The sequence below is a fragment of the Diachasmimorpha longicaudata genome, chromosome 20 (assembly GCF_034640455.1).
Source record: "Diachasmimorpha longicaudata isolate KC_UGA_2023 chromosome 20, iyDiaLong2, whole genome shotgun sequence".
NCBI classification, from domain to species: Eukaryota; Metazoa; Arthropoda; class Insecta; order Hymenoptera; family Braconidae; genus Diachasmimorpha; species Diachasmimorpha longicaudata.
In genome coordinates, this window is record NC_087244.1 from 72,555 (window position 1) to 91,470 (window position 18,916).

Genomic DNA, 18,916 nt, shown 5'->3' on the forward strand with positions numbered 1-18,916 from the left:
GCAAGGTCACTATGACATACTGGGCGTGCAGGCAAATGTTCAGAAGCACATGGGGTCTAAGGCCGAGGATGGTCAAGTGGATCTAGTCGGCCATTATGACCCCACAGCTAACATACGCAGCCGCAGTGTGGTGGACAGCCTTGAACAAGGCCTGCCACAGGAAACCGGTGGACAGAATAGGCAGGCTTGCGATGCTGGGCATAAGAGGGGCTCTCAGAACGACCCCGAGCTCAGCGTTGGAGGCCCTGCTCTTTATGCAACCTCCACAACTAATTATAAGGGAGGAGGCGATAAAAGCGGCCGCAAGATTGCGGCTACAGGGAACTTGGAGGGGAGCCAGGAATGGGCACGCTAGTGTCCTCCGCGCGGACGGTGAGCTGGAGGGGCTACTGTCGCGCGGTGCTGACGCCTGCAGACCCAGATGGCACATTCGCAGGAAGTTCTCTGTCAACCTTGGGTGGGGGGAAACCCCATCAGGAAAGGACGCGGACTGGGCGCCGCCCCGCGGTCTAGTCTGGTACACGGACGGATCACGGGTGAGCGGCCGGGCAGGAGCGGGGGTCTGGTCAGAGGGGCCCGCAATAGCGAGGACCATTGGGCTGGAATCGCACGCAACCGTGCTCCAGACTGAACTGGCTACCCTAAGGACCTGCGCCAGGATGATCCTGGAGAGAGGGGACAGGGGCAAAAAGATCTTCATCTACTCAGACAGCAGGCGCGCGCTCAGGGCAATACTCAGGTATGAGTGTTGCTCTAAGTTAGTGGGTGAATGCGTTGAGCTGATGGAGGACATTGCCGTAAATAATCGGCTTGAGGTGGCTTGGATTCCGGGCCACGCTGGCATCAAAGGCAATGAGAAAGCCGATGAGTTAGCAAAGAACGGTAGCAACAGGGCCTTTCAGGGAGAGGTGGAGCACGTAGGCGTGCACATCGATTTTGTGAAGGACCTGGTCAAGGAGCGTGGGGATAGGAGGATTGTGGAGAGATGGGACTCGGAGACGGGTACCAGGCACACGAAATCCTTCCTAGAAAAACCCCATAGGAAGATTGCAGAGACTTTGTTGGGCCTAAACAGGGCTAAGCTCCGCGCTATAGTGGGGCTCATCACTGGACACTGGCCCCTGGCTCTGCATTTATCAAGGATAGGCAAGGGGATTGACCCCCTATGCAAAAGATGCGGGTTGACGGAGGAAGATCCTCTTCACCTATGCACAAGATGCAGCGGGCTCGATGAAGTCCGGTGGGATGTTTTTGAGTCTGCATGCACAGATATATGCGTCGACAGGGACGGGATCAAGGGGCTCTATGAGTTTCCTCGTAGGGCACAGATACTCGACACCGTCGACTAGACGGCTGCCTAAGGGCAGGGTGTAAAATGGCCGTGAGGCTGATTACACCTCTGACTTGGACCGTCTAGGGATGATAAGTGATAAGTGATCCCATTATACAGGGTGTCCCAGAATTGCACGTCCAAACTTTCAACTTAAGTTGGGGGTGAAATTCTGGATCGAAAAGTCCTGAGCGACTTTTTGATCAGATGCACCCTCTTCAAGTTATTGAGGGTTGAAGTTGGACGAATCAGGGGCGTGGAATGCCCAGTCGCACGTCGATCAGGAAAACATGCGAGTGTAGTGGTGTCCCCACCATACCGTACTACTCCCTTGCGGCGGCAGAAAGAGATGACTGGCGGCGGCGGGTAAGAGGAAGGGGAGGGAAATAAAAAAAATGAACACCCGCCCGCTACATAATAGTAGATTATGACATGAGGACGATAGGTGGAGGATTGTGAGAAGTGTGAAGTTTGCAGCACGAGGCGTGACAAGTCGCAGTCCAGGCGAGCCGGAGGCTTCGCCCCCCCCCCCAGCGAAAAACAGAAATAGACTTAATTAACAAAAAATTATTCTTTAGAAAAATACATAAACAATATCAACGAACGAAAACGAATCTTAACGTTTTCCTTAGGTTCTATTGTCCATGGTTGTGTTCATCGAAAGAAGAAATCATACGATTGCAAAAATTTATTCACCAAAAAACATTTTATAATTTGTATCAATTTAATTTTAGAAAATTTTTCAATATTAAAGCACTTATTAATCTTTTGGCATTTCGATTAAGATGAAAAGTGAAAAACAGAAATAGGCTTAATTAAAAAAAAATTATTCTTTGAAAAAATACATAAACAAGATAAATTAAAGAAAACGAATCTTCATCGAAATAGTAAAAGATTAATAATGCTTTAATATTATGAAACATTTTTATGGACAATTTTCTTTGTCAGAGGTAGTAAATATGCTAACATTTGAGCAACCTGAGAAATGGAGATTTAGGGTTATCTTTGTATTGCTATCGCCCATCGGTCGTGTCACTGCGAAGTTACGACAGTCTCCATTAGAGGCGTTTAGCGGAGGGTAGGTAAGCACCGATACTCCTAGATAGCAGTACCTAGACTCCTAGGAGCTGTAATGTATGTCGGTGGAGTCCCATCCTATAATAGCTAACCTATCGTCCTCAAACCAGGCGGATAGGTACCGCTTTCCGCGCCTGAGTAACGAAAAAATTATTTACTCCCCCCTTAATTAATGCCAAGGGATGAAACTAAGGGCATTCGATGGAGGAATAAATCATCAGCGATTCATCGTTGTTTTTCTCCTTCGCTGAAAGAGAAAACCTCATCGAACAGTCGCAATCGTCTAGACGATTGCGACTGTTTTCTCCGCGTGTTATTGTTTCTCCCACCACCCTACCCTGCACGCGCTCGAAATCTCACCGCGAGATTTATTTGCGATGGAGTTTTCGAACGTTGAGGATGCAGATATTCATTTCTATTACGGGTTATGTGGGGGGAACGGGCGTCTCGCGGCAGAGGCGTACGCTCGCGATTTTCCCAACCGTCGCCACCCGGATCATAGAGTTTTTATCGGAGTGCATAATCGTGCAAGGGAGGAGGGTCGTTTGACACCTGCTCATCACGGAGGACGACTCAGGAACGTTGGTGCAGTGCACGAGAGGAAGCCATACTCGAACGGTTCGAGAATGATCCTCGTGCCAGCGTCAGAGTCGTGGCTCGGCAGATGGACTGGAACAAGTCTGCCGTCGACAGAGTGCTACAGAGGGAGCACCTGCACCCGTTCCATTTTACGCCGGTTCATGAGCTTTTACCGGGAGACGAGGAAGCTTGGGTTCAGTGGTGTCGATTCGTGATCGATCAGGATCGAGTCAACCCTGACTTCCTCTACCACATCCTCCGGACGGATGAGTCATCATTCACCAGGGAGGGAGTTGTTAACTACCACAACGAACATCATTGGGCAGTTGAAAATCCTAAGGTTTCCCAGACAAGAGGATTCCAGTATCGCTGGGACCGCCTGAACATCTGGGGAGGGATTTGCGGTGACGAAGTGCATCTGCGGCTCCTTCCGGATATCCTTGACGTTAGTTTCCTTTTCCTTTCTCCTTTTCTCACCCCTTTCCATCACCTTCATCATCATCTCATCCATAACAAATTCTCAGGGAGGAAACTATCTCGCGTTCCTCAAGGAGAATATCCCTCACGTGGTGGGGGATGGTCCTGCTGGCAGACTGGTCTGGGTTCAGCATGACGGTGCTCCTGCTCACGGTACTCTTGCTGTGAGGGAGTGACTGAATGATTGCTTCCCAGATCAGTGGATGGGACGAGGTGGTCCTGTACCCTGGCCTCCACGGTAATAATTATCCTATCTCCGAATCCTTTCAATCAATCCTTTTTCCAATAGCTTATTTCCATTTCCTTCCACGACCCTCTGCAGATCCGCGGACTTGACTCCGCTCGACTTTTTCCTCTGGGGCTTCCTCAAGGAAAAAGTTTACTCGGTGGAGTTGGAGAATCGTGAGATGCTGGCGGCACCTATCCACGCGAGCGCAGCTCTCATAACCCCTGAGATGCTGCAAAGAGTCCGCATGGAAGTTCTCAGTAGGGCGAGGATGTGTCTGCAGGAAAACGGCAGAAGATTCGAACACCTCCTGTGATGAATTTTCAAAAAATGTTCTTTTTAGAACAATCCACGAATCGGCCCTTTCAGGGCCACCAAGAAACGGCCCTTTTCAGGGCCATCAAATGCAGAACGAAGGAAATTTCGAGAACCGCTGAAATCAGATTGTGAATGTGCAATCATTTTTAATTGGTGAATATTTCATCACCACCATCATTTTGATAGCTTTTTTTTCTTTGAAATAAATAGAGGATGAAATAATTGTCAATTGATGGAAAATTCATGTAAATTTTAACGCTGTTTTTTATTTTTTTTCCATCAGTGTGCGGGATGAAATGGGCCTTACTTGATGGGGAATTTATTTCTACATCGAATGCCCTTGGTTTCGTCCCTGAGCATTAATTACGGGAGAAGAAACTGATTTTTCAGGGCCAATGGGGCTTAAGAAAATTAAATCGCCGGTTTTTTTTTCCAATGCTGTAATTTTCAGCGCCGGTTTTTTCTCTTTTTCGATTTGATTAAGGGATGAAATGGGCCTCAATCGATGGGGAAATTGTTCCTCTATCGAATGCCCTTGGTTTTATCCCTTGGCCTTAATTAGGGGAGAAGAAACTGATTTTTCAGGGCTAACAGGGCTTTACAAAATTAAATCGCCGGGTTTTTTTTTCCAGCGCTGTAACTTTGAACGTTGTTTTTTTATCCTTTTCGATTAGATTAAGCGATGGAATGGGCCTCAATCGATGGGGAATTTATGCCTCCATCGAATGCCCTTAGTTTCATCCCTTAGCATTAATTAGGGGAGGAGTAAATAATTTTTTCGTTACTCAGGCGCGGAACGCGGTACCTATCTGCCTGGTTTGAGGACGATAGGTTAGCTATTATAGGACCGGACTCCACCGACACCATTACAGCTCCTAGGAGTCTAGGTACTGCTTTCTAGGAGTATCGGTGCTTACCTACCCTCCGCTAAACGCCTCTAACGGAGACTGTCGTAACTTCGGAGTGACACGACCGATGGGCGATAGCAATACAAAGGTAACCCTAAAACTCCATTTCTCAGGTTGCTCAAATGTTAGCATATTTACTACCTCTGACAAAGAAAATTGTCCATGAAAATGTTTCATAATATTAAAGCATTATTGATCTTTTAGTATTTCGATTAAGATTGGTTTTCTTTAATGTATCTTGTTTATGTATTTTTCTAAAGAATAATTTTTTTTAAATTAAGCCTATTTCTGTTTTTCACTTTTCATCTTAATCGAAATACCAAAAGATTAATAAGTGCTTTATTATTATAAAATTAAATTGATACAAATTATAAAATGTTTTTTGGTGAATAAATTTTGCAATCGTATGATTTCTTCTTTCGATGAACACAACCATGGACAATAGAATCTAAGGAAAACGTTAAGATTCGTTTTCTTTAGTTGATATTGTTCATCTATTTTTCTGAAGAATAATTTTTTTTTAATTAAGTCTATTTCTGTTTTTCGCTGGGGGGGGGGGGGCGAAGCCGCCGGCTCGCCTCGACTGCGACTTGTCACGCCTCGTGCTGCAAACTTCACACTTCTCACAATCCTCCACCTATCGTCCTCATGTCATAATCTACTATTATGTAGCGGGCGGGTGTTCATTTTTTTTATTTCCCTCCCCTTCCTCTTACCCACCGCCACCAGTCATCTCTTTCTGACGCCGCAGGAGAGTAGTACGGTATGGTGGGGACACCACTACACTCGCATGTTTTTCTCACCGACGTGCGACTGGGTATTCCACGCCCCTGATTCGTCCAACTTCAACCCTCAATAACGTGAAGAGGGTGCATCTGATCAAAAAGTTGCTCAGGACTTTTCGATCCATAATTTCACCCCCAACTTAAGTTTAAAGTTTGGACGTGCAATTCTGGGACACCCTGTATAAATGTGCAGTATTTACATTCATGGCAAAAATATCTAGAGTTTCAGTCGATTATGACCAGCTCGTGGAGAACTGGTAATGATTGCCAAAAATTGAAGTTTTCATTCACAGATTTCATTGAAGAAATTTTATGAAAATTTTAGTAGAAAAATCCATCAATATATTTTTTAGGACAATTAATTGTTCATTCATTTTGTATTTTAATTTTCAGTGTGTGATGTCAACTTCAATCAAATGTTCTTCGAATTATACAAAAGTTGAGTGAACTTTATCGAAATATTTAATATTTTTCTACATGACTAGAAATGAATAATTTTATCAATGAATTTTTATGAATTAATCAATTTTTCCCACTTACTGACTACTAATTATGTACAATAATAAGCCAATAATATTGTATCAATACTAGAAACTAAACTAATTACTATTTTACAATATTAAGTATTTATGGGATCATCAGGAAAATGAACAATGTTTTTTATGGAGAATTTTGCTAAATAAGAAATATATAAGTTCTTCCTGACCACGCAATAAATACCTCAATGAGAAATTATAAAATTAATTCTTCCTAAGTATTGATGAATCTATGTCACTAATCTTCCGATAGATAAACAGGGCACTTCTGTTTTACATTATGGTATATATAATTAATTGACAGAGATGAATCCCCCGGCCAATGCCACTGCACTCGAGTGACAAATGTCTCGAGGAAGCTAGCACAAGCTGATTCTGGTCGACGATTAGCATAAAAATTTTCATTCGTCATAGAATTGAAGTAATAATGATGGCTAGTTTTCTTACTGATAACTCGTGTCCAGGGTGCACTAGTTGTCTTCAAGAATACCACACTATTTGGTACAAAGGATAGTGGATCGTTATCGGGGCGTGTCCTCCTCGGGTATGAATCTTGTAGATAATGTACTAATAATTTCTTCTGGTTTATCAATGTACAGGGTTGTACATGAAGTTTCATGGGTGACTCACGATCCAGAGGATGCAATTCCTTGGCACGAACTGGACAATATGCAGAGTTATTGGGCTTCCACAGAGCCTCACAGAATTTATTGATGAGAGCATACCTAAAAACACGATGATTTCAAATAGATTAGAAAATTATGTTTAAACGTCAGTATAAAATTTTTTAAAAAGTCCAAAACATACTGTTCAAAATCCCGCGGTCAATTCAGGATGACCAACCGGACGACCTCGGCCAATCACCCTTGACCATCGTAACGAGAGGTCACGATCGATCTCGGGATCGTTACGATGGTCAGTACGCCATCATCTAGCATTCGGATAAGACATACGGTGTGTCTTACGGGAATTCCACCGGGGAATTATTGGCTACCATCGGATAACCAACGGGGTTAGATCGGCAAACCAACATGGCGGAAAATACAGTCCACTATTAATTAAAGAATAGTTTTAACACCTCGGAGTGCACACTGTGTATAATTATTTAAAGGGAAATAAATCGGACATTCATCACACCCAGTGCCAAATTATTCTACATCACCGGAACTTCCTCACCCACCATCCCATCCGGCCCAAATCATCCCGGAACCTCACAATAAAATAAACATTGGTCCTTCGAGCCGGATTCGGGAGTGAAGTGTGTGAAGTGCATCGGAAAAATCATCGTGGGAATTCTACGTGGGATAAAGGACGCCGGCCACGCGGTAATCTACGGGGCCCACTTAATAGAACCCACGGACTCGGCGAGGACATCGGCCAAATTCCTCAAAGGATTACGCACGGAACAATAGCAGCGGGCTTTGTTTACATCGGATTCCCCGAGAGGTACCAAGGTCGACCACATCGGGCGCTCAACTCGGCATCGAGCGCGTTATCGATCGACGGAGCGGTCGGTAACACATCGGCGGTATATTAACAACAGTCGGTAAATACTTACCAACCAATCGGTAAGTCAACCATCAGCATCTATACATCCCGTGTCAACGCATGCGCCACCCATCAAATAAGGGATACATAGTTAGTTGGGTCCAAATTTACTAAATTTAAATTACAATTTAAAGGGACACTCATCAGTAATAATGGAACGAGATCCCTCCCAATTATGGACCACGATGATGGAGGAGAATGACCGGATTCTCGCATCGATGGGAATTTCGGAGGATCCCACAACGGAAATTCCCGGCAACGCATCGGAAGAGGCCTCCTCCAAGGAACTGGTATCGGAGCCGGTTACCAAGACTAGTAGGTCTATCACACCTTGGCCCAGTAGTGTGGAAAACCGGATCAGGATCCAACTAACTCGGATGAGATCCCTGCGGGAGATCACGGAAAGACTACGGAGCGAAGAGGCAGGAGCCCTTCGCTATGATGAGCTCCAATCAAATCGGATCGTGGGAGGGGACACGTGGTCCAAATTCTCGGCCTACCACGAGAAGCTGATTGAGGAATCAGGCGAAGAAGTAATGGACCACCCTTACTTCGCCGAAGATATGTTCGCCCAGGCGGACAGGATCTATCGGAAGGCGATGGATGAGCTAGGCCGCAGAGCGGCCAGTCTCCCACAACGCGGATCGGGAAATCAACAGGGATCCTCAGCCAGCCATCTGGAAAGATTACAGGTGCCGGAGTTCCACGGCACCTACTCGGAGTGGAGAAACTTCCACGACGCCTACGTATCACTTGTCCACAGCCAGGCCGGCTACTCGGATATGGACAAGATGATACGGCTAAGGAAGGCACTAAAGGGATCGGCGGCAGAGCTCATCACCAACATCGGGACGGGAGCTGCCCACTATGAGACAGCCTGGAAGAAGCTCGTAGCCCGGTACGAGAACCCACGACTGATTATGGCAGCTCATTTAAATCGGCTGTTGAAATTAAAGGACGTGAAGGAGCTATCATCAAAGAGCCTCCTTCAAGTAATCGACGCGGTTACGGAATCGCTCACGGCACTCAAGAACCTCGGGGCACCGACAGAATGGTGGGACATCATGATCTGTCACCTTATCAGGAGGTCTCTTGATCGGAACTCCAGCCAGGACTGGGAGCTGAAGCTGGGAGACTCCACAGATCCCCCGCAGCTGGAGACTTTCCTCGAGTTTCTCAGGGCCCGAGCAATGGCCTGGGAAAATATCGAGAGGGAAGGGGAAAAGCTGACTTCGGAACGGCCGAAACAGTCAGCAAAGGTCCATCACGGAACGTCATCGGGACCATCATCAGAGGTTAAGGGAACCTCGAGCAAAAGGACGGCATGTGTGGCCTGCGGAGGGCCACACTGGATTGGACCGGAGTGTGCCAAGTTCTTCGGCATGAATGCCGTTCAAAAGAGGCAGTTCCTCGTAGACGACGGACTGTGCTACAATTGCTTGGGGCCTCATCGGGCAACAAAATGCAAAAGCACCAGGAGGTGTCGGCATTGCAACGGGTTGCACCACACTCTCATTCATGAGAGGAGGCACGATACGCCGGAAACCTCAACAAAGGCCAGCACATCATCGGAGCCTAGCACAAGCGGTTGAGTAGCTCTTTATTATTCACTATAATAAATATCGGCTACCTTAACCGCTGTGTACGTTGACAGGAAACATCACGGGAACCGGAACCGGAGCGAGCATCAAGGCGGTTCCTGTCAACGAACAACCGGGACCAGCATCACGCCAGGACCAGCAACACGGCGCATCACCATCGGAGAAGAGGTCGACGACCTCTCAGATTCATCTCGGGGAATCTTATAACTCGGAAGTGTACCATCATTCGGAGAATCTATCGGCAAAGAAGCAATATTCGGGTGATCATCAACATTCGGCGGAAAATCAATTCGGACAGAAATCCCATGAAGAAGCCATGCCTCGTGAAGAGGAACCACACTCGGAGAAGCAACCGGACAATCACCACGGGGATCAATATCATTCGGAACCGCAGTCGGTCAATCAGGTGGACACATGCAACGTATTGGAAGCTCAACAGAGCTGTCAGCAGGGAAATCAACTGGTCGTCCTGGCAACGGCAAGGGTTATTGCCCTGAACCACCACGGATACTCAAGACCAGCAAGGATCCTCATCAACCAAGGCTCAGAAGTGTCATTGGTATCTGAGCGCTTGGTCAATCAACTACAATTGAAACGGAGGTCCTCATCACTATCAATTGTCGGCATCGGAGAAACTTCCTCGGGAAGCACGCGTGGGGTTGTGTCATTCGACTTACAACCGAGACACAATTCTACTGCGTTGCTCAACTTGGAGGCTCACATCATGAGCAAGCTCACGGCAAAGATCCCACCATTTGCCTGTGACATACGGACTCCCCAGGAACTTTGGAAACTCAATTTGGCGGATCGGACATTCCTGCAACCTGGGGCTATTGACATAATCATCGGAGCTGATTACTACGGAAAAATTATCACGGACGGAATTATGAGATACAACGGAACAGGTCTCATAGCCCAGCAGACATCCTTTGGCTGGGTAGTGTCGGGGCCAGTCTGCTGTACAGGCTGCGCTAAGAAGCGGTCACTGAGGGTGACCACACGGACCATCAACCAACAATTATTGGACTGCTTAAAGAAGTTCTGGACGCAGGAAGAAATACCGGACAACCCATCAACGGTAATGAGTAAGACTGATGCAGAATGCGAGCAGCATTTTGTGGAAACTCATAGAAGAGACGCAACGGGACGGTATACAGTACGTCTACCGTTTAAATCATCGCCTGCCGTCCTCGGGGATACAGCATCGACGGCTCGGATTCGCTTACAGAAGCTCAACAGGCGATTGGCGGCAGATCCACAGGCTCATACACTATACCGGAAATTCATTAAGGAGTATGAGGCCTTGGATCACATGCAACGGGCACCATCGACGTCAGAGACACGGCTGGCATATTACTTGCCTCATCACGGAGTGCTGAGACCGGATAGCACGACGACCAAACTAAGCGTCGTATTCGACGCTTCACACAGAAGCTCTACGGGAGTGTCACTGAATGATATCCTTCATTCAGGACCAAAACTTCAAACGGAGTGCTCTGACGTCCTCATCTGGCTTCGTCGGCATCGATTGGTCTTCGGAGCGGACATCGAGAAAATGTTCCGCCAGATTCGCGTCCATCAGGATGATTGGGACTATCAACGAATCTTCTGGAAGGACGACGACGGCCAGATCATCGAATATCGGTTAACAACGGTCACTTACGGGACCAGCTGTGCACCTTGGCTGTCTCTTCGGGTGCTGAAGCAGCTGGCAATCGATGAAGGTCATCGATTTCCTTTGGCTTTATCAACGTTCGCACGGGGGCGATACGTTGACGATATCTACGGAGGTGCAGAAACCGAAGAGGAATTGGAAGCAATAATCAAGGATCTAATCGGACTCTGCATGGCGGGCGGCATGCCACTGCAGAAATGGTGCAGCAACGCGCCACGAACACTCGGACAACTCGGAATATCGGCGGAATCAGTTCCAACTATCGAATTCGGGGAATCATCAGTGAAAGTGCTGGGCCTCTGCTGGCAGCCTCAGACAGACACTTTCCACTTCAAGGCAAGAAACTTCAGCGGAGACACCATCACCAAACGCGTAATCCTGTCCGAGATTGCGCAAATTTATGATCCTTTGGGACTAATAGCACCGGTCACCATCACGGCAAAAATATCTATTCAAGAATTGTGGCTGCTCAAACTCGACTGGGACGAGCAAATACCAATGACATACACTAAACGGTGGAGAAGTTTCAGGGAGGAAATTCAACGGCTGAGCAGCCTATCAATACCACGATGGCTACATCTTTCAGCGGGAAAGAAAATACAACTTCACGGATTTGCGGACGCAGCGACCCTGGCAATGGGTGCATCGGTCCATCTTCGATCCTGGTCAGCATCATCGGGAGTCAACGTCAACTTGGTTTGTGCCAAAACCAAGGTGGCTCCCCTCAAGAAGATGACCATTCCACGGCTGGAGCTCACGGCAGCTGTCATGGTCACAAATCTAATGGCCTATGTACAGCGAGCTCTGGAACTTGACGATGCGGAGCTCTACTTATGGAGCGACTCATCAGTAGCCATCGCGTGGATCAACGGAGAACCATCACGGTGGAAGGACTTTGTGCCGAACAGGGTTCTCAAGATCCAAGAAACCCTGCCTACTGCCAAATGGAATCACATCAACGGCAAGGAGAATCCAGCGGACTGCGCATCAAGAGGAATATCCCCAACGGAATTGCGGGAGCATCATCTCTGGTGGACTGGACCATCATGGCTTGTCCAACCACCAGAACAATGGGTAGCAGCATCAACGGAAGCAGCATCAACGGAATTAGCATCAGCCTCGGAATTAGCATCAGCGGTGGCAATGGAGGCGAAACCACCCACCACCAGCTCATATCCAGTGCACATTGTCGACGAAGATGCACTGATCAATCGGCTTTCGTCATGGAACAAGCTAGCTCGAATCACAGCCTGGGTGAATCGAGCAATAAACAAATTCAAGGGACAACCAACACCGGATTCTCCACAACTCGGAACTACGGAAATAGAGGACGGAAGACTGTTCTGGGTTAAGTACACCCAACAGCGATACTTCGAACGGGAAATCAACATATTGAAGGCTGGAAGATCACTGGCAGCCAAGCATCGTATGGCGACGCTGACGCCATACCTGGAAAACGACGTCATGCGCATGGGCGGACGTCTTCGGAATTCAACATTGGATCCGGAGGAGAAGAATCCAATTATTCTCCCACGTCACTCACCGCTATCATCACTTATCATTGCGGAAGCTCATCAGAGGAGCTTCCACGGGGGAACGCAACTCACGTTGGCACACATCCGGCAGAGGTACTGGATCATCGGAGGACGGGCACCAGTACGCTCACACATATTAAAGTGCGTCATCTGCGCACGTCATCGAGCTGTGCGAGCTCAACAGCTGATGGGACAGCTGCCATCGCGACGAGTGACACCATCACGAGTCTTCCTTCACTCAGGAGTTGACTTCGCCGGCCCAATCAACATCCTGAGGTGGAGAGGCTCCGGGGCAGGCAAACCGATGTACAAGGCGTACATCTGCCTATTTGTCTGCTTCGCCACATCCGCCACACATTTGGAACTGGTCACAGACCTCACGGCGGACGGATTCATCGCAGCGTACAAGCGATTTACGGCAAGACGGGGAATTTGCGCGACCCTGACCAGTGACAGGGGATTAAACTTCATCGGGGCAGAAAAGGAATTACGGCAAATCATCCACCAGGCATCCAGCGAATCGGCAACCATCAGGAACTGGCTAGCAACAAACGGAACGGAATGGAGATTTAACCCGCCCTACTCGCCTCACATGGGAGGCAAGTGGGAGGCCGCGGTTAAATCCACGAAACATCATTTACGGAGAGTGATAGGAACTTCAACTCTGACGTACGAGGAATTTACGACTCTTCTGACTCAGGTTGCAGCCATCCTGAACTCGAGGCCACTCTGCCCGATAAATAACGACCCGCAAGACACCACGGCATTGACACCAGGGCACTTCATCATCGGCGGATCGCTGACAGCGATTCCAGAACCAAGTCTGGAAAACATCAACACGGATCGGCTAAACAGGTGGCAACTTATCACGCAGAAGGTGCAGAACTTCTGGGACCATTGGGCACGCGAGTGCGTGCATCGCTATCAACAAATATATCGGTGGAGGAAACCAACGGACGACATTAAAATTGGGACGTTGGTTCTCATATCAAATGAGCAGGAACCGCCAACCAGATGGCCCCTGGCTCGAGTCATCAGGATCCACCCGGGACGGGACAACTTGACCAGGGTTGTCACACTTTGGAAGGGCAACAAGGAAACGCAGCGGGCAATCCATCGATTGGTACCACTACCAATTAACGGCGACCTACTGGAAGGTCAAAACTAACACGGACAGTCTACATCGTCACCCAGGGGGGTGACGCAGGGCGGGCGGTATGTTCAAAATCCCGCGGTCAATTCAGGATGACCAACCGGACGACCTCGGGCAATCACCCTTGACCATCGTAACGAGAGGTCACGATCGATCTCGGGATCGTTACGATGGTCAGTACGCCATCATCTAGCATTCGGATAAGACATACGGTGTGTCTTACGGGAATTCCACCGGGGAATTATTGGCTACCATCGGATAACCAACGGGGTTAGGTCGGCAAACCAACACGGCGGAAAATACAGTCCACTATTAATTAAAGAATAGTTTTAACACCTCGGAGTGCACACTGTGTATAATTATTTAAAGGGAAATAAATCGGACATTCATCACACCCAGTGCCAAATTATTCTACATCACCGGAACTTCCTCACCCACCATCCCATCCGGCCCAAATCATCCCGGAACCTCGTAATAAAATAAACACATACCTTTCTGGAAGTGAATTTCTGCTGACATCCTCTCCTCCCAGGAGTTACGCAACGACAATATGCAATGCTTCAGTTCTCCGGATATTATTTTCCAGTCCTCTCAACCCCTCCACCAGTTCAGCATAAACAAATGTATTAGGAGGCAGTTCAATATTGTCGGCCCTCTCCCAGCTATTCTTCACCAACCTAAAGACATTGGTTCTTCCCATACCCAAGTAGAAAGTCAATTGTTTGCTAGGTGTTCTTCCACCGGCATCCGATCCACAGAGTACTGCATACCAATCACAGGGAATTTCCAGGATATTCGTTGTTACATTCTTAGAAATCATGGGAGGAGCGTCGAAATCATGTCAAAATCATGGGAGGAGCGCTCAGGTACTTTACAAACGATTCGACGACGATTGAACGAAGTCTCTCCTCTGGTTTCAAGAGCTTGGGGACTATTCTAGTCTGGTCCGGTAGATGCCAATATTCAAGACACTCCTTCCTCATCTGCGTCTGCTTCGGCTCAGAGAGGTTCCGATTCTCGGCAAAGGCAGCGATCTTCAAGAGTCCCATCACTTGTTTCCTTCCCAGATCGTTGTTGGAACTACAAATATAGTTGTAGAAGCTATCGGCATCTTGGAGCAACTCCACAGGTACCAATTCCCTGATATCGCCGTTCCCGTCAGCCCTCAGAAGAACTTCCCTAGCATATGAAAGATAGTTGATCACAGCCTCAATTTCACTCTTCTTCTTCTCGCAAATCAAGTACCTAGAACACAAGAAAGAAATTCTTGTGTTCTAGGTACCTAGAACACAAGAAAGAAATTCTTGTGTTCTAGGTACTTGATTTGCGAATGAAAAGTTAATGAAATTATTGGAAAATTTACAAAAAAAAAAAAATGTATTTTATTTTGTAAAAATTAGACAATACACACCTTTCAGAGTTGCCAGGTCTAGATGTATTCGGCTTGAAAATTGATATTTTTTCGAAGCATCTGTATAGCAAGTAAATCAATCCCCCGCTGAATGGTGTGAACAGATCGAACAACTTAGTAACAAAGTGTCCACCTGTCCGCACAATCTTAAGGGCCACCAGGCATTGGCACAAGTATAACTGTTTCGACAAAATCTCCTGAATACTTTCTATTCCCACAACCGAAAATCCTCCATCAGCCATCATGAAGTGAACACCCTGTCCTTGGGTATGATTCATGATAAGTTGTTGATAGGCGAGTTGATTCTCCAGATCATAAATATTACCATCACCCTTCGGTCCATAAAAAGGATGAAAAGTTTCTGGTGGTCCAGCGTAAAAGTTATTTAATTATAAGTCGTTGGAGCCCCTCAGGGTGAATCCAAAGCCCTTTGCATGCCACTTCCTCCTCCACAGGACATATTCACTGAATCCTCCAGGACCGGCGCATACGTTGGCGAAGTAGAGGATCTCATTTGGATTTGCAGTTGTTGGATTAGTGAACATGAAATTGCAGGCTCTGTCAATATTAGCCATTTTTACAGCATCTCGATTAAGAAAAAATACAACTCTGATTGTTTCAAAGGGATTCGAATGAATCCTCGCCCTTTGTATTTCACGTTTTTCTAAACCATCGAAAATGCTCTTCGAGCTTATGACCTGGTGAAGGATCTGGGGCTCGCAAAATAAAGTTTCATCATCAAAGGTCTTTTTCCAGGGAGCCCTGAGCATCCAACCCCTGAAATCCTCTGCTATTGGTGGTTCCTGATCATTTCTCAACCAGTAGATTTTCTCAGTAACGCGTTCATTTGTTTGCAACGAACCTATCGGGAAATATCCGATAATTTCGGAGCTCTTGTGGTATTATATGCGAAAATTCAAAACGAAATGTTACGATGAAACTAATTAATCTGAATGTTCAAAAATAATCAAATAACTATTTATAATAAACTATGAAATTATTGTCAAATTATTTCCCGTTTCGCAAATAATCTGACAAATAAACAAACGACAAAAGCTCAAACGAATAGAAAAATAATCAAGAATCCGCGGAATTCTCTGTATTGACTTAAAAATTAATCTGTCCTGAAATATGACGAGTAAACTAATTCAGCCGTCGCATTATTGATTAAGTTATTACTTTTTTGATACATACCAATAATTCCAAAGTTCTTCCTCGATCCGATGTTCACCAGGTCCTGTTCACTCGGAAGGCCAGCAGACGATCCATCGTGCAAGTTATCTCCAAAAGCCCTGGCAGTATCCATTTTCCACCGGAACAACACAATTAACACTGGTTTCTTTAAACATTCAATCACTGTTTGATCATTTACCCCACCATAACTCTACTTCCAACAATTTATTTCCCTCAAAAATCAACTCAACACTTCTGAATAGGAATTATTTCCCAACAAGACGTTATAATAACTAGCTTTTTGACAAATTAATTCAAGAATATAAACATCTAACAATATTAAAATCTTGAACTCTACAACTTGGTAAAATATCAACTTACAGTTTGCACTGGCGTTACCAACACGAGTATAGTTTTCTCACTCACACGACGACTCAACCAACAAGTTAAACAGAGCAAGATACTCCACAAGAATTCGGTAGACAATGTTCACTGGTTCAATTTTCGTTCAAAACACGAACTGGTTTTTTTTTGTGCGCTCTCGCCGGAACAATACTGTATATATATATATATACATATATATGAAGTGAGTTGGGTATTTAACTAACTCAACTATCAATTATTAAATATTTATCGAAGATAAATTTATTGCGTGAAAACATGTATACAAGTCAAAGGTTAAATTTAGACTGCCCAATCTGTTGCTGGTCAGTCGCGCTAATAATTCGGGTCGAGTGTTAGTATATCGGTGTACGACAATAGGCGAAAGGGGCCGAATATTAACTTCGTCTTAATTTCGCGTCGTTGGTGTCGATGTGGTAGGATAACACATATATACCATGATGTATATTTTTTACAAATCATTTTTGGATGTGAAAAGTAGAGAAAATATTTCTATACAAAAATGTGGGCGGTAAGACGTTTTCAGGATTGTTACACTGGTTTATTTAAAAATTAATTGTAGAATTGTACACTTTAAGCCCATCATCCACTGGGAGTTCATAGTAATATCTCCGGATGACCTTCGGAGAAGCTACTCACATGCCCCAGAGGGGATCAGGAATTTTACCTGGACCACAGAATAAGGAAACAATTTGATACAGTGGAACTCTGCCATGACTATTACTTTCAGATTTTTTTAATTAAGGGAATACTCTCAACTGTTGTACTTCACATGAGGATCGCAATGAAAATAACCATTGACAGAATATTTCTCAGCGGTTACACGAAAAAATGGTAAAGTAGGCGGACATAGATGTGAAGAGTAAAAAGTAGACTTTAGTGAAAACAAGATTGAGTCTTGATGGAAAATCATGACGAAGATGGAACGAATTTGTTTAAAGAATTCATGGCGTCATCAAAGAGGATTTAAGGAAGTTAAGATCTTGATATTTTTATGTAAAAATTATGTAATCAATCCCAAATAGGCTAGGAGAAGTGTAACAAGCTTTGCAAGAAACTCAGTGTAGAAACGTTTTACCGATCGAGTGTGGATCATCAATGCATCTGTTTCTAAATCACGAATATATCTTTTAGGCTAAAAAAATGTGTTGTAATATGTTAATTAACTACCAACTTGGAATTTGTTCAACTATTCATTAATGTAGTAACTGTTGATAAAACATGTATGAAAAGGAGAACCAACTCGAGGAAAGTTGGGAGATCACTTCAAATGAATATTTAAGAATTTCAATATGTTTAAAAAAAGAAAACAAGATTTTTGTTAAATTAAATTGTTTTATTCCCTGATTCTTCTCACCTTAAAATATTAACTCCATTAGAAGCCAATTTTCCATACTGTTATTTTAATTACAACTTGTCATCACTAGCCAAAGTCAGAAATAGTATTGATGGTGGAAAACAAAATACTATATAAATGTGCAGTATTTACATTCATGGCTAAAATATCTAAAGTTTCAGTCGATTATTACCAGCTCCTGGAGAACTGGTAATGATTGCCAATAATTGACGTTTTCATTCTGTTGGAAATCCGGCTAATCTCATGTCTCCCCTTCCCCCGCGCTCACCAAACCATTGACGGGTCGACCCCTGGCCAAAACAACCCGCTGTGGCCAGGGGGTCAATTGGCATTTTTGCCAAATTGAGGCGCCACGTCCCGGAGAGATCGATCACGGAAACACGCACTTTGACCAATCAGAAGGGTCACGTGTCAACGATCCAGATCCTTCTCGACCGTGACCTCTCCTCAAATCGCTCTCTCAACGTCTGGACACCGTAGTGACAACAAGTACCACATCGTGTTCTGTTTTCTCTACCGCGAACCCCAAACGTGTATTCAAATCTCGATTCCTCAAATCGCGAATTCTCTTATAAGTATTGTTAGTTAAATTCAGTGACCGCTCATCATTAATTTGTACTAGATCTTGACCATATTTTTGTAATAAAAGTGACTCAGAAAATCATTACGCGTGTGAATCATTGTGTCCACGTCGCCGGCTCAATTTCCTCATTCGTCACCTCTCACCACCGACAGTCCCCCTCAATCTCTCCCCTTACACAAACCAGATCCCTCTACGAACACATTCACACTTTTCATTGAAGAAGTTGTATCAAAATTTTATTA

General features: G+C 45.5%; 2 protein-coding genes across 2 annotated transcripts; one reads left to right on the forward strand and one right to left on the reverse strand.

Annotated features, from left to right (window-relative positions):
• The first annotated feature begins 95 nt into the window (after positions 1–95).
• On the forward strand, positions 96–1,349 carry LOC135171559 (uncharacterized). Its single transcript, XM_064138186.1, has one exon. It carries the CDS (start codon positions 96–98, stop codon positions 1,347–1,349), a length of 1,254 nt encoding a protein of 417 aa, XP_063994256.1.
• A 12,934-nt stretch (positions 1,350–14,283) lies between these two features.
• Positions 14,284–16,465, reverse strand: LOC135171560 (cap-specific mRNA (nucleoside-2'-O-)-methyltransferase 1-like). Its single transcript, XM_064138187.1, has 5 exons — positions 16,354–16,465; positions 15,626–16,021; positions 15,160–15,520; positions 14,624–14,993; positions 14,284–14,556 (listed from the first exon to the last, which is right to left on the reverse strand). Exons 1-5 carry the CDS (start codon positions 16,463–16,465, stop codon positions 14,284–14,286), a joined length of 1,512 nt encoding a protein of 503 aa, XP_063994257.1.
• Between the last annotated feature and the right edge of the window lie 2,451 nt (positions 16,466–18,916).